The sequence below is a fragment of the Leucoraja erinacea genome, chromosome 9 (genome assembly GCF_028641065.1).
Source record: "Leucoraja erinacea ecotype New England chromosome 9, Leri_hhj_1, whole genome shotgun sequence".
NCBI classification, from domain to species: Eukaryota; Metazoa; Chordata; class Chondrichthyes; order Rajiformes; family Rajidae; genus Leucoraja; species Leucoraja erinaceus.
The window spans coordinates 64,799,111-64,814,804 of record NC_073385.1 but is presented as its reverse complement, the minus strand read 5'-3'; the positions used below and the strand labels follow the sequence as shown (position 1 = coordinate 64,814,804).

Below are 15,694 nucleotides of genomic sequence, written 5' to 3'. Positions count from 1 at the left end.
TTGGTCCACAGAAGATTGTTGGTAATTTGATACATTGTAAGTTAGTAACTGCTTCTTTGACTTCATTATTCAGCTCTGGTTTTCATGTCAAATAGAGGCTACCACAAAAGTATAAAACTAATAGGGCAATGGTACTAGGGGGCTTTCAACATCACCAATATTAACTGGGATTTGTCAGTGTGAAGGGCTGAGAGGGGATGGACTTTTTAAAGTGTATTCTGGGGGGCCTTTTGTGCCAATATACAAATAGACCTCCTAGAAAAGGTGTAGCACTAGGCCTAATCTTTGAAAATATGTGGAAATCGGAGTAAATGATTTGGGCGGCACAGTGGCGCAGCGGTAGAGCTACTCTCTCACAACGCCAGAGACCCGGGTTCAATCCCGACTATGGGTGCTGTCTGTACGGAGTTTGCACGTTCTCCCCGTGACTTGCGTGGGTTTTCCCCGGGATCTTCGGTTTCCTCCCACACTCCAAAGACGTACAGATTTGTAGGTTAATCGGTTTGGTATCAATGTAAATGATCCCTAATGTGTGTGGGATAGTGTAAATGTGCGGGGATCGCTGGTCAGTGCGGACTCGGTGGGCCGAAGGGTTTTTTTTTTTGCGCTGTATCTCTAAACTAAACTAAATTATAGGTGGGAGAGCATTTTGGAGATTGTTCTGAGAAGAACAAGGGAAGACTGGAAATCGAAGACCTGAACTGGAAGAAGATGGATTCCAATATTGTCACACAGTAAATGGACAGAAAATGGATGGGGTGTAGGTGACCAGTGGGAGTTCTAAACCAAAGTGGTGAGAGTTCATTGCCAATAAGCTTGTGTAGTGGTTGACATGTCCAAGCAACCCTACATATTGAGATTTGGACAAAGGGAAAGGTAGACACAAGAGACCGCAGGTGCTGGAATTTTGAGCAAAACACAAAGTGCAGGAGGAACTCATTGGATCAGGCAGCTTGTGTGGAGGGAATTGGCAGATAACTTTTCGGGTCAGGATGCTTCTTCAGATGGAAAAAGGTGGCTTATGACAGATCGAGAGAACTAAACACAAGAGAGGCCATACAGGTCTGTGTAGGGTGGAGGAGGGAATAAATCACCACAAATTGAAATTGTGGAATGTCTGTTCATGTCATTATTGTTAGTGTCATAGAGTGATACGGTGTGGAACCAGGCCCTTCGGCCCAACTTGCCCACACTGGCCAACATGTCCCAGCTACACTAGTTCTACCTGCCTGCGTGTGGTCCATATCTCTCCAAACATGTCCTATCCATGTATCCATGATGCTTTGGAAGCAGGAAAATTCATTATGAAAATGAATTGGATATTTTACCAGGGAGCTGGTAAAGACATGATGGACTGAATGGTCCATTTCTGCACCAAAACATTCCCTGGTCCCACGACTATAAAGGGTGTATTTTCCACAGCTAGCTGGACAAAAACCACATTAAAATATCTTTCTTTAAAATATGCATAAATACAGCTGATGGAAATTGTGCGTTAGATATAAATTTATTTTGCATTAAACCAACATTAAAGATTCTGTTGTACGACTACTATTCTGACGTGGGATTGTTAATGGTACACAGTGTATCATCAGTCGATGAGTAGATATTATTCAGGCTAGACCCTGGTAAATAAATAAAAGGAATTTCTACCGACTCACCTGAACAAAGAAAACATTAGCATTTGAAACACCAAGAATAAGTAATTAATCTACTCGAAGCCTGAAACACAAAATTGTTCACTGAAACTATTAAAAGAGAAAGTAAGTGAAATGATAGAGCACTTCCAGGATAAGGCAGTTCACTGCAATCTTTAACCCCTTTTAGCTGATTCCTAACACTGCTATAAAAATGATTAATTCAAGTGCCTCCTTCCTTTAGGCAGTGCCAAGTCTGATAATGCCAATAGATATTGTAGAATCAGCACAGTAACAGCTGTTCAGTCCACTGAGTTCATGTCGACCATCAAGCAGTCATTTACTTAACTCAACACTAATCTCATTCTACTCCCCCCCCCCCCCCCCCCCCCTTCTGGAGAGAATGAATGAGTGACGTCTCGATTCGAGACCCATCTTCAGACACGACCCATTCCTTCCCATCAATTTTCATATTAATTGGGCAAACCAAACTGGGCAGGGTAGACTAGAGGAAGAGTTTATAGAATGTATTAGAGACGGGTTCCTAGAACAGTATGTCACAGAACCGACAAGGGGGGAGGCAATCTTGGATCTGGTCCTGTGTAATGAAGCAGGATTAATTAAAAATGTCATAGTTAGGGACTCGTTGGGAACAAGTGACCACAATATGGTCGAATTCCATATTCAAATAGAAGGGGAGCAGGTTGAAACTCAGGCTAGGGTGCTTAGTCTAAATAAGGGGGATTATGAAGGTATGAGGACTGAGCTGATCAAAGTTGACTGGGATAGCAGACTCAAGAATAAGACGGTACATGAGCAGTGGTGTACGTTTAAGGGTATACTGTATAACCTTCAAGAAAAATTTATTCCTATGAAGAAAAAAAGGGGTAAGGGTAAGAACAGTCAGCCATGGCTCAGTAAAACTATAAAGGATAGTATTCGGCTGAAGGCAAGGGCATATAAGGTAGCCAGAGATAGTGGGAGGGTAGAGGATTGGGAAGCATTTAAAGGTCAGCAAAAAATAACTAAGAGATTAATTAAGACGGGGAAAATAGACTATGAAAGGAATTTAGCGAACAACATAAAAACTAATAGTAAGAGTTTTTATAGCTATATAAAAAGAAAAAGGGTGGCTAAGGTGAACGTTGGTCCATTGGAGGGTGAGACTGGAGAGTTGTTGGTGGGGAACATGGAAATGGCAAAGGCATTAAACGAGTATTTTGTATCAGTCTTCACCATAGAAGACACAAAAAATATTCCAACGCTGGATAAACAGGGGGCGGTAGGAATGGAGGAGCTAAATACTATTAAGATCACCAAGGAGGTGGTATTAGGGAAATTAATGAGACTGAAGGAGGATAAATCCCCTGGGCCTGATGGATTACATCCAAGGGTCTTGAGGGAGATAGCGGTGGGGATTGTGGATGCATTGGTGATAATTTTCCAAAACTCCCTGGAGGCAGGAACGGTCCCAGTGGATTGGAAAATGGCCAATGTAACACCTATATTTAAAAAAGGAAGTAAACAGAAGGCGGGTAACTATAGACCGGTTAGTCTAACATCGGTGGTGGGTAAAATGTTAGAGACAATTATTAAAGAAACACTAACGGGGCACTTGGATAAGCATGACTTCATCGGACAGAACCAGCATGGTTTTGTGAAGGGGAAGTCCTGTTTAACGAATCTGCTCGAATTCTTTGAGGAAGTAACAACCCGGGTGGATAAAGGGGAACCGGTGGATGTGGTATACTTGGACTTCCAAAAGGCTTTTGACAAGGTGCCACATAAGAGACTATTGCTAAAAATAAAAAATTATGGGATTGGGGGTAATATATTAGCATGGGTAGAGGATTGGCTAACAAATAGGAAGCAGAGAGTGGGGATAAATGGTTCATACTCGGGATGGCAACCGGTAACTAGCGGGGTTCCGCAAGGGTCGGTGCTGGGACCCCAGTTGTTCACAATTTATATAAATGATTTGGAGGAGGGAACCAAGTGTAATATATCAAAATTTGCGGACGATACAAAAATGGGAGGAAAAGTAGGGGATGAGGAGGATAGGAAGAGTCTGCAAAAGGATATAGATAAGCTAGGTGAGTGGGAAACAACTTGGCAGATGAAATTTAATACTAATAAATGTGAAATCATTCACTTTGGGAATAAAAATGATAGGGCAAGTTATTTTCTAATTGAGGAGGAGCTGCGTTGTAATGCAACGCAAAGGGATCTAGGGGTATTAGTACATGAATCACTGAAAGTTAGTATGCAGGTGCAGCAAGCAATCAGGAAGGCCAATGGAGTTTTGGCCTTTATTGCTAGGGGGATTGAGTATAAAAACACGGAGGTCTTGCTGCAGCTGTACACAGTATTAGTGAGACCACATTTGGAATACTGTGTACAGTTCTGGGGTCCATACTTAAGAAAGGATGTACTAGCCCTGGAGGCAGTGCAGCGAAGGTTTACAAGATTAATTCCTGCAATGAGGGGATTGACATATGAGGAAAGGTTAAGTAGGCTGGAACTCTACTCTTTGGAGTTTAGAAGAATGAGAGGCGATCTCATTGAAACATATAAGATCGTGAGGGGCCTTGATCGGGTGGATGCACCGAGGATGTTCCCAATGATCGGGGAAACTAGAACTAGGGGACATAGTTGCAGAATAAGGGGGGGCTCTTTTAAAACTGAGATGAGGAAGAACTTCTTCACCCAGAGGGTGGTTAATTTATGGAATTCACTGCCCCAGGGAGCAGTGGAAGCAGAAACTTTAAATATATTTAAGACTAAAATAGATGGTTTTTTAGCTGCCAAGGGGATAAGGGGCTACGGGGAGAGGGCAGGGATATGGACCTAGGTATGGTTAGTATAGTAAGACCTGAGTGATCTCCTGGACAAGTGTCGATCGCCTAGATTGGGGTCGGAGAGGAATTTCCCGGATTTTTTTCCCGAATTGGACCTGGGTTTTTATCCGTTTCTTTGCCTCCCCCAGGAGATCACGAGGTTCTTGGGGTGGAGAGGGGTGATAGCAGTATAAAGGGGAGGGTAGTGTCTTGTGTTCTGTGTCTTGTGTCTACTGTTTGTGGGTAAGTGTGTCTGTTTAGTGTTCAGCCATGAGCGAATGGCGGTGCGGGCTCGATGGACCTGGTGGTCTGCTCTCGCACCTACTTTCTATGTTTCTATGCTGCCTGACCCGCTGAGTTACTCCAGCATTTTGTGTCTATCTTCGATGTAAACCTGCATCTGCAGTTCCTCCCTACACATTTTCGTACAAAGTATTGGCAATTGACAGAGGCTAACCCACGTGGGGTGAAACGGAAGCACCACCAGTCATAAGGAGAACATGCAAACTCCTCAGAGATGGTGCTGGAGGTCAGAATTGAGGTCAGATCTAGTAGCCGGACTGCTGTGTTGTGTTTGTCAATAAATGCTGGCATGGATTTTACGATCAGTGGCAATGACTTTGCTTGCCAACGACCTTGTGCACAAACATTTACTAAGTTGTATTGTGTAGCTGAACGATCCTCCCATAAGCTAGCGTGAAGTCCCATATCTTCCAAGTTCCCTCATTGTGGACCTTGGACTTTTTCCCTGCAACTGTAACATTAAAACACTATGTCACTATATTCTGCACTCTGGTATTTTCTCTTTGCACTACCTGGTGCACCTGTGTGTGGCTTAATTGTACTCGTGTATAGTAAACATTTAGCCGGATCATATATCATATCAGTAGGCCCGTCTTGGTCATGACTGACCATGGGTGATGCATCCTGGTCGGATGCAAGCCTGGGCGATGTCATACGGAGGCCCATGCAGCATGTCCCCCCTCTCCACGTCGCTGATCGATCCAAAGGAACAGCAGGGCCGTTACAGTTTGGCACCAGCTCCGTCGCAGGAGCTGCCAGAGCGAGGTTGTAGACAACGCCGAACTGCCTTAGGGGCTCCGACTGCAGATTTTCTTGAGGTTTACTCCTGGAGCCTTTTCCATGACTGGATACGGCCACAAGGCAGTGGAGGTTTTAAATCGGAGTTTTCCCTCTCCTAGATGGACTGCCTTCCCAGGCTGATGAGCCCCATCTGCCCGAGATATCATATATACTGCACTCATATATAGTAATCATTTAGGTAAATGTTTCACTGTATCTCGTTACACGGGACAATAATAAGCCAATATCAATACTTAAAGCAGTATCTGGGAGAGTGAAGAGGGGATTTAAAATGTCACCAGTGGACAAGATTATCCTCAATCATAAAGCAGTTTATCTATAGAGGAAGGGCAAGTGGGTAACCAGATAATGAGTGGGGCCATGAGGAACCAAAGGAGCTACCAGTACACAGAGCCAAAGGACATGGGTAAGATCTTAAATGGATAGTTCTCATCTGCATTCACTAAAGAGGACATTGTTGAGAGTTCAGGGAGGGGATTGATGGAATTCTGGCAGGTACTAATGCAACTTTTAATAAACATTTAGACAAGTACATGGATAGGGAGGGTTAGAGGGATATGGGTCAAACGCAGGCAGGTGGGACTACTGTAGATGGGACATATCCGAGTCAATTCAGAGCAGCCCAGGACCGAACCCGTCTGTGAAAACAAGGTATTTAAAACCTCAGAATCCCGAGAACCCCTAGAAATCCCAGTACCCCGCAGAAAACACAGTAAGGGACACCTCCATGATGAGGAAATCCAGGACACACCCCGCAATCCTGACGGGTCGCACATGGAGCCGCAAATAGGCAACGTTTCGGGCCGAAATCCTTCTTCAGACGGAAGAAGGGTTTCTACCCGAAACGTTGCCCATTTCCTTCGCTCCATAGATGCTGCTGCACCCGCTGAGTTTCTCCAGCTTTTTTTGTGTACCTTCAAAGTTTGTCCAACCTGTTTGGGTGGCATAGTGGCAGAGTTGTGGCCTTCCATCATCAGAGATCGATCCTGTCTACGGGTGCTGGCTACACGGAATGTGTACGTTCTCCCTTTGACCGCGTACCTTTTCTCTGGGAGCTCCGGTTTCCTCCCACATTCAAAAAATATACAGGTTTGTGGGTTAATTGGCTTCTGTAAATTGTAAACTGTCCCTGGTGTGTAGGATAGTGTTAGTGTAGTGATACTTGGTCAGCGTGGACTTGGTGGGCCAAAGGGCCTGTTTCCATACTGTACCTCTAGTCTAAAAGTAAAGTCTAAACCTCCACTTGTAGCCAATGCCTTCCATTCTAGGCAGCTTTCCGGTAAGCCTCTATACCCTCCGCATCCTACCTGTAATGGAGTAATCAGAACCGCACACAATACTCCAAACGAGGCCTACGCAAAGTCTTATAAAGCCGCAACATGACTTCACGACTCTTATGTTCAAATACCTCTTTCTATGAAAGCAAGCATGACCTACGCCATTTTTTAACCACTCCACTTGTGTTACCACTTTCAGGGAGCTATGGACCTGGACCCCATGAACCCTCTGTACATCAGTTGTTAAGGGTCTTGCCATAAACTGCACTTTCCCATGCATTTGATCTCCCAAATGGCAACACCACAGATCGATCGTTTACGAGAATTACCCCAGGGATGATTGGGTTAGCATACGATGAGCGTTTGATGGCTCTGGGCCTGTACTTGCTGGAGTTTAGAAGGATGGGGGTGGGGGGGTGGAGATCTCATTGAAATTTAGCGAATAGTGAAGGCCCTGAATAGAGTGGATGCAGGGAGGATGTTTCCACTTGTGGGAGAGTCTGGTACCAGAGGGCATAGCCTCAGAATAAAAGGCCGAACTTTTAGAAAGGAGACGAGGAGGAATTTCTTTTGTCAGAGCGTGGCATGGAGGACAAGTCATTGGGTATTTTTAAGGCGGAGATTGACAGATTATTGATCAGTAAGGGTGTCAGGGGATAGGAAGAGAAAGCAGAAGAATGAGGTTGAGCAGGATCGAACAGCCATGATTGAACGGGCCAAATGGCATAATTCTTTTTCTATCACTTACGAAGTTATGAATTTATACTCAAATTAAGCCCCATCTGCCATTTCCCCACCCACGAATAATTTAAATCCCACTTTATCCTTTGAATGCTTTTCTCACTGTCTGCAACTGCACCAGTTTTGATGTTGTATGCAATTTATTAACCAACCCATCTACATTTATGTCAGTTGATATATGGGCAGCATGGTGGCGCAGCAGTAGAGTTGCTGCCATACAGCACCAGAGACCCGGGTTCAATCCTGACTACTAGTGCTATCTGTGCGGAGTTAGTACGTTCTCCTTGACCTGCGTGGGTTTTCTACAGGAGCTCCGGTTTCCTCCGACATCCAAAGATGTACGGGTTTGTAGGTTAATTGGCTTGGTACAATTGATTTAGGATAGTGTTAGGGTACGAGGAATTGCTGGTCGGCGCGGACTCAGTGGGCCGAAGGGCCTGTTTCCGTGCTGTATCTCTAAACTTTATATCAAAAGCAACAGAGGTCCCAGCACAGATCCGCATGGAACACCACCGGTCACAGATGTCCAGCCAAAATTACACACTTCCGTCACAACCTTTTGCTTTATGGGGAAAGCCAGTTCTGAATCCAAACTACTAACTTACCACAAATCCCATTCTTCTGGATCCATCAATGATGAGAGTCTTTATCAAATGCCATACTAAAATCTTATGTAGACACCATGCACTGCCCTGCCCTCATGAATATCCTTCATCCCCTCAAAAAGAAACTGTGACATGACCTGCTCTAGCCAAAACCACACTAACAGTTCCTAATGATCCCATTATTTTCCAAATGCAAGTACATCCTATCCCAAAGGCTTGTCTTTAGCTGCATGATGGTATGGATGAATTGGTAAAACTCATAAAGTTGGCAGATAGAATTTATTCCCGGTAAGCATGAGGTTATGCATTTAGGAGGTTTATTTAGTGTAGGATATGAATATATATCCTATTTTGAAGAGCATAGCTGAAGTACCAAAGAGTACTGGAACAGTAGGATCTTGGTGTACATGTTCATAGATACGTGATCAAGATGATATTCAAGATACCTACCTGCCTTCATTAGCTGAGAGAAAGAATATAAGAGCAGGGAGATCAAGGTACAACTTTATAAAACATCTAATGGACTTTAAGTGCTGGAGTAACTCAAGCAGCATCTCTGGAGAAGACGGATAGGTGACGTTTCATGCTGGATAATTAATGAAAGGTCCCTATTTGAAATGTAACCTATCCGTGTTCAACGGAGATGTTGCCTCACCTGCTGAGATACTCTAGCTCATGGTGTCCTTTTGTCTAAATCTGCACCTGCAGTTCCTTGTTTCGACATTATAAAGTATCAGTTAGTCCAGGACTGAAGTATTGTGTACCATTCTAGTCACTACACCAAAATAAGGATGTGATTGGACTGGAGCAGGTGGAGATTGCAAAGGACATTGTCCGAGATGGGAGCGTCTCAGATATGAAATATTGGATAGTCCAGGTTTATTTTCCTTGGAGTGGAGACTTGGGTGGGGGGAAGAAATAACACAATTAAGATATACATATAGGATTGTGAGCACAGAAAGGGCCAGTGTCAGAAACCTCCTGCTTAGTGGAGATGTCTCTGTATAGATGTTTAAAGTTAAGGTGCAGATTTGGTGGGTATGAGACTTTTTTTTGGTGCAAGAGATGGCTGCCGCCTGGAATCCACTGTCCAGGTTTAGACAGCGCATAACACAAAGGGTCTTGAACGGAAACGTCAGCCTGAAGGGTCTCAACTGGAAACATCACCCATTCCTTCTCTCCGGAGATGCTGCCTGTCCCGCTGAGTTATTTCAGCATTTTGTGTCTATCTTCGGTGTAAACCAGCATCTGCAGTTCCTTCCTGCACATGGCATTGAAGGCTGTGGCTTGAGTATTTGGAAAAAGGGATAGTATAATTAGATGCATGATGGTCAGAGGCAGGCCTAAAGATCTGGATCAGAGAGAATGCAACCCAGGTTCCTAATGGGACCATAGAACAGCACATCACAGGAATGGGACCTTTGACCCACAATGTTTATGGCAAACATGGTGCCAAGTTAAACTGATCTCATCTGCCTGTACACGATCCATATCCCTCTATTCCCTGTACTCCCTTGTGCCTATCCAAAAGCCTTTTCACCACCACTATCGTATCTGCTTCCATCACTACCCCAGGCAATGCATTCCAGGCCCCCACCCACCTCTGTAAAAAACTTGTCCTGCACATCTCCATTGAACTCTTCCCCTCACCTACAGCTATGCCCTCTAGTGCTGGACATTACCACTCTGGGGGAAAAAGGTTCTGACTGTCTACCCTATTTATGCCTCTCATAATTTTATATACTTCATTTTAACTCTCCCTTCAACCTCAAGTTCTAGAGAGGGTGCAAATTGCAGAGCATGATAGTGACAATTCAGAGCTTGCATCCAACTATAGAAAAACTGGCAAATGTTACACCGCTTGTTCAAAAAAGTAGTTCAAGCAACAACAATCGTGGAGATAATGGGGAAACACTTAGGCATGTGTGTGGATTGATAAAAGAAAGTCAGAATAGATTTGTTAGAGGAAGATTGTTACTTACCGAAAATCTACTGTTCAAAGAAATGGAGTTGATGTTATAGGAATACATTTCTCGCTGAAGTGCCAGATGAAGGGGTCGTCATTTAAGCTAAATGGGCAGATGGGAGGCAGATGAAGTTTAATGTTGAGAAATGCAGGAAGATCAAGAGGCATCACAGAGGGCACGATTCTAAAGGGAGTAAAAGAACAGAGAAATCTGGGGTATCTGTCTCGTTCATTGTGGCATTGTCGCTCTTCCAGGGAGATGCTAAATGCATTTTGTTGTCTCTGTACTGTACACTGACAATTAAAGTTGAATCTGAATCTGAATCATTGAAACTGGTGAGATAGGTGGAGACAACTCCATTTTACTAAGTGTATGGATCCAGGACTTTAAAGGCAAATTATGAAGTATAGGACCTTGAAAGTCAAGACAAACCTTTATAAAGCACTTGCATCTTCCACAGCTGGAGTTATGTGACCAGCGCACCTTTGAGAAAATTGTGAAGGAACTAGAGAACGTGAGGAAGAGATTTACTGAAATGATTGAGATGAGAGACTTTATTTGGACTTGTGGCTGGGCGATTCTCCTGAGAACAGGGAAGTTAGGACTGCATCTGATGGAGTGAATTAAAATCACGAGGATACAGATAGAGTAGATGGAGAGAAACTGCTCCCGTTGGTGGGGGGGCAAGGATGAGGAGGATATAGAATGAAGGTGATGGCTAAAGTACTATAAGCCACATCAGAGAAATTATTATATGGCAGGGTTGAGCCTGGAATGCACTGACAGGGCAGTGGAGTCATCCAACAGAATGTTTCAAAAGGAAAATGGATAATTAGTGGAAACATTTGTGGGAGCTGCAGGAGAAAAAAAAATAGAGCGGAGATGTGAGATGAGCTGAATGGCTCTTACGTGTTGTATCATTCAGATTCTGGCTCTGGTAATTCTAGTGTATTCTACAGATGGTACAGTCTGCCTCAATGGTGCAGGGATGGGAATAAATAATGATGGCAATGGTTGGGGTGCCTGCTACCTTCAATCAGAACATAGTTGGAATCAGAACACAATGTGAAGTAGAGATAGATGTTTCAACTGGCAGCACACACTGGGCCATCTCTGGAACAAATCCTCAGTCCTGTATCCAATGCTCGAACAGCCGTAATCTTGGCCTACTGAGTAACTGGTGGCCCTCCCAGGCTACGTGTGTGGATGGACATTGACATCCTCACCCAGAGGGCATTCCGTGCCTTTGCTACATCAAAATTTCCTCCAGAGGCTGTTCAAGATGGAGTGGCACTGGCTCACCGGCTGAGGGAGGACAGTAAGTAGGAATAGTGTTTCCTCATCCGCATTTGACCTGATGCTGCAACCGTCGAGCCCTGAAAAATCAAAGACCCCTCCAGCTGTACCCCACTTCTTTGAAGATGCCATGCCATTGTTCACATGCCTGGCACTGGTCGTGAACAGGTACGAACACTGTTATCAAGTCATTGACTGGGAGAAACCACAGTGAGATCCTTACAAATACCCACTACCATTTGCATTTGGCTTTGGGCAATGAACCATCCCAACTGTGTATTTAGCACACCCTGGTGGTAATTTGTGCCCAACGAGCAGTCACCATGCTCCAGTGCCAATGTGGAAATGAACAATAAGTGGGCGGTAAAAGTCTGAAGGGTCTCGAACCGAAACGTCACCTATCCCTTTTCTCCAGGGATGCTGTCTGACCCGCTGAGTTACTCTAGTATTTGTGTCTAACATTCCCACAAAACATGTGTCAAGCATTAGCCATCTCCAACATGAATCTAAACAGCTATTGACATTCAATAGTTCTTCCTGTCACTCTTAAGAGGCTGTCCCACTGTACGAGGCAATTCAAGAGCTCTCACGAGAAAAAAAAAAAAAAAAAAAAAAAAAAAAAAAAAAAAAAAAAAAAAAAAAAATCAGACCCGTGGTAAGCACGTAGAATGTACGTAGCGGCTACGTCGGAGCTCGGGACATCTCTTAGCGGCTCGTAACGCTAACGGCAGGCACTCAGAAAACGCGGTAAACTCGTGAAGATTTTTCAACATGGTGAAAAATGTCCACGAGAGCCCCGAGTACCTACGAGCGGCTATTACCGTAATTCTCCGAGTTTGAATCAGGGGAAACTCGGGAGAACTCTTGAATTAGCTCCTACAGTGGGACAGCCCCATTACCATTCCCACCACGAGCATTAAAATCGGTCAAGAATTAGATTATTTTTCCAATTTGCTGTTCAATAAACCAGGCAGCTGAAATGCCTCAGTTAATATAATTTTTTAAATCCCAGTTCTCCACTGGGATTTAACCCACCCTAAACTTTCACACAGCCAACAACTCCCAAGTAATGGCCGGTCGGAAAAATGGAAACAGATTTATTTGAAGTGAAATGGTATTGTATACAATATTTACAGTTTTAATTCTTGTAATACTCATTTGGCATTAGTGTAAAATTAAAAACTTAACTTTATAGAAAATGCTAGCAGCCATCTATGTATGCAAATAATTGTTTTAAATTCTAGCAATCAGAACTGATCTTTACATCTAATTATGAGATGCAAGTATGTAACTCAAAATAGTTTTTTGTTGAAACCTGAAGTGCTAAATGATTCAGTGATAAGCTTCTGGTTTGGTACTAAGTTAAGTCAGGATCTAGAGTCTCATATTTTTCATACAGAATGCCCTCAATTATTTTAGAAAGTCTTCAAAACGTATTTTAGATTTAGGTGTCTCTGGATAGAGTGAATGGGCCAACATAGATTGCATTTCCAAACTAACCATCAAGCTTCCGTAACACAGCTTAAAACACACTACATCCTTGACAAAGCTCATTGTAATTTATTAAAACGTCACCCCAAAGAAATTGTACGAGACTGAAACAAAAATGAGCTTGTTCCTTGCACTCGTAATACCTGACAGGAACTTGCTTGTCAAACCTGCATCAAAAATAATTTCGACTATATAAAAAAAAAATTGATAAATGTAAAATTACAAAGGTTTGATTTCAAACATTAAATTAAACCTATGTTGGCAACTAAAGGGGATGCAGATCTCTTTTTAAAAAGTCAACTAAGACATTCTCAAACTTTATTTATTTATTTCAAAACATTTAAACCCTATTCTGTCACCTGTTGGAAATGCAAACATTTTAAATGCAACATTTAAAATATTTTCATAATGTTGATGAGAAAACAACTCTGCATTTTTTCAAAGTTTTTCTTCTCAAAATTACTAATTTCAAAACAATAAATGTATAAACATCTTATTTCTAAACCTGCTCCTCCATATCACAGGGACAACCTGGACATTAAGTGCAAATATCTTGCATCGACACTTCCATTAATGTAACACTGAGAGGTTAGGAACAGAAGTCAGTGTGTTGATAATGAAAATACACAGCAGAAGAGTTCAGTTTATAAAAAATAACCCAGTTGTTTATCTCAGTTGTGAAATGAAGAACTGATGTAGGCAGATTTCTATTGACTGTACATCTTTAAGGACATAGCAAACCAAATGACGAGGTGAAGGAGAGAAAAAAAAAATGGACTTCACATTATCTCTACAATAAAAAACACAAGCTTCACAAGTGCCTCTGCAGACAGATGAAAGTTACAGTTTTGAAATATGGAAAAAAAATTCCAAAGACAATTCCTATGGATATGACAATCTATTTAACAAGTCCTATCTTTTTAGCCTCTGTTTCATATATTAATAACCTCCACATCTTCACTATGAAGACTTCGGCTTCTTCATCCAGAACCTGGAAAGACAGAAAATATAGTTTAATACAATCAAAGTTAGTTTGACAGTGGTTCACTCAAATTCTCTGGCTTTCTCTCCACTCTAGGCATGAAAACAGTCACACTGATCTTCCACAGAACTTTCTCTACTGACCTCTTATCACGCAGTGAGGACACAGTGAGTGAATGTTGATGAGCATGAACTCTTGAAAACATTAAACAACTTACTTATTACAGAGTTGTGAGATGCCATCCCGCCCACTGGGTTCCATTATCTCCCAGCAGAGGAATCCCAAACGTTCCATACCTCCTACAGCCCTGCAACTTACCCTAACATTCCCATCAACTCCCCTTTGATTATTTTAACACTTACCCACATTGCAGCGATCAATTTACCTACCAGCACATCTTTTAGGATGAGAGGAAACCCAGATGGTTTAGTTTAGTTTAGAGATACAGCGCGGAAACAAGCCCTTCGGTCCACCCAGTCCGCACCGACCAGCGATACCCATGTTAACACTATCCTACACACACACTAGGGACAATTTACAATTATACCAAGCCAATTAACCTACAAACCTGTACGTCTTTGAGGTGTGGGGGGCAAACGGAGCGCCCGGGGAAAACCCACGCAGGTCATGGGGAGGACGTACAAACTCCGTCCAGACTGCACCCTAGTCATGATTGAACCCTGGTCTCTGGTGTTATAAGGTAGCAACTCTACCGCTGCGCCACTGTGCCGCCGTGGATAGGGTCCCTACTCCCACGGAGTGGAGAGTACCATTGTGGTAGGAATGACAGTCACTCTCTGTCCACATTGTACCTTTACGGCCGAGTCAACCATCCCAGACTCGGCCACTAAGTCAGCCAACCAGCAGTAAAAATAGGACAATCAGCAAACAGGTGATTGTCAGGAGGACTGACAATGCTCTACACAGGGAGCACCTGAGGTCTGGGTCACAGCTAGACCCCTGCAACTGAGGTAGCAGCACTCACTGGGGTGCCACTGTATGCCCCTTGCACACACAAGCTTGTCATGGAAGAGTCACTAATGTCATTCTTGTGAAGAACCAGATCAAAGGGCAAGGATAGTGTCAGACTTGAGTATTCACATAGATGCCCATAACATAAACATCTGTAAAATCTTTGCTTAAGAGTTTTGCGTTAATATGTACCATATAAAAAGGGGCAGGATAATGTTCCTTTCTATACTATTTCAATGGTCTTAAAATAATAAGTTTGCACCTAATGCTATTCGAAACTCCAGAAAGCAAGATTTTAATCTCTGCCAAATGAGCCGACAACAACACTCTGGCAGCATTTCACTGCTGTATCGAGAGTAATCTAGTACCTGCCCACGCTGCTTTAAGCTCATTGTCGTGCAGTACAAATCGTCATTATACCTGCATAGTAACCACTTATTGCCGCCTTCAATAGCTTTTTTTGAAATAGAAAATAAAAATCTCCCACCTTTCCAGGTTAGAAACAGTCCTGATTCACATTACCAATAGTGTCTTTAATAAAGATTATTAATTCAGCCACGTGATATGCGTATACATACTAGCCCCTGCTCATGTGCGTGCTATTACCAGACTGAAAAGATAAGAACAACAATCTTTAAATCACTTATTCATGCTAAATGGCAGCTCAGTGAAACTTAAGGAAAACAAATATTTTGTGACATTTATGAAGATTCACATATGCTGAATATAATATAATAATACTATCATGCACCAAACATTTGAAATGTTTTGTTATTGACATTAGC

The 15,694-nt window shown here is 42.9% G+C and overlaps 1 protein-coding gene across 13 annotated transcripts in view; it reads right to left on the bottom strand.

Moving 5' to 3' along the window:
• Positions 1-12,546: 12,546 nt before the first annotated feature.
• Positions 12,547-15,694, bottom strand: part of rbm25b (RNA binding motif protein 25b) — a 65,191-nt gene continuing 62,043 nt past the window's right edge. For all 13 annotated transcript variants that reach the window (XM_055641041.1, XM_055641040.1, XM_055641047.1 and 10 more), the window contains one exon: positions 12,547-13,946. In XM_055641041.1, coding sequence (XP_055497016.1) covers positions 13,854-13,946 — 93 coding nt within the window. In that variant the 3' untranslated portion in view covers positions 12,547-13,853. The remainder of the gene's footprint in view (positions 13,947-15,694) is intronic.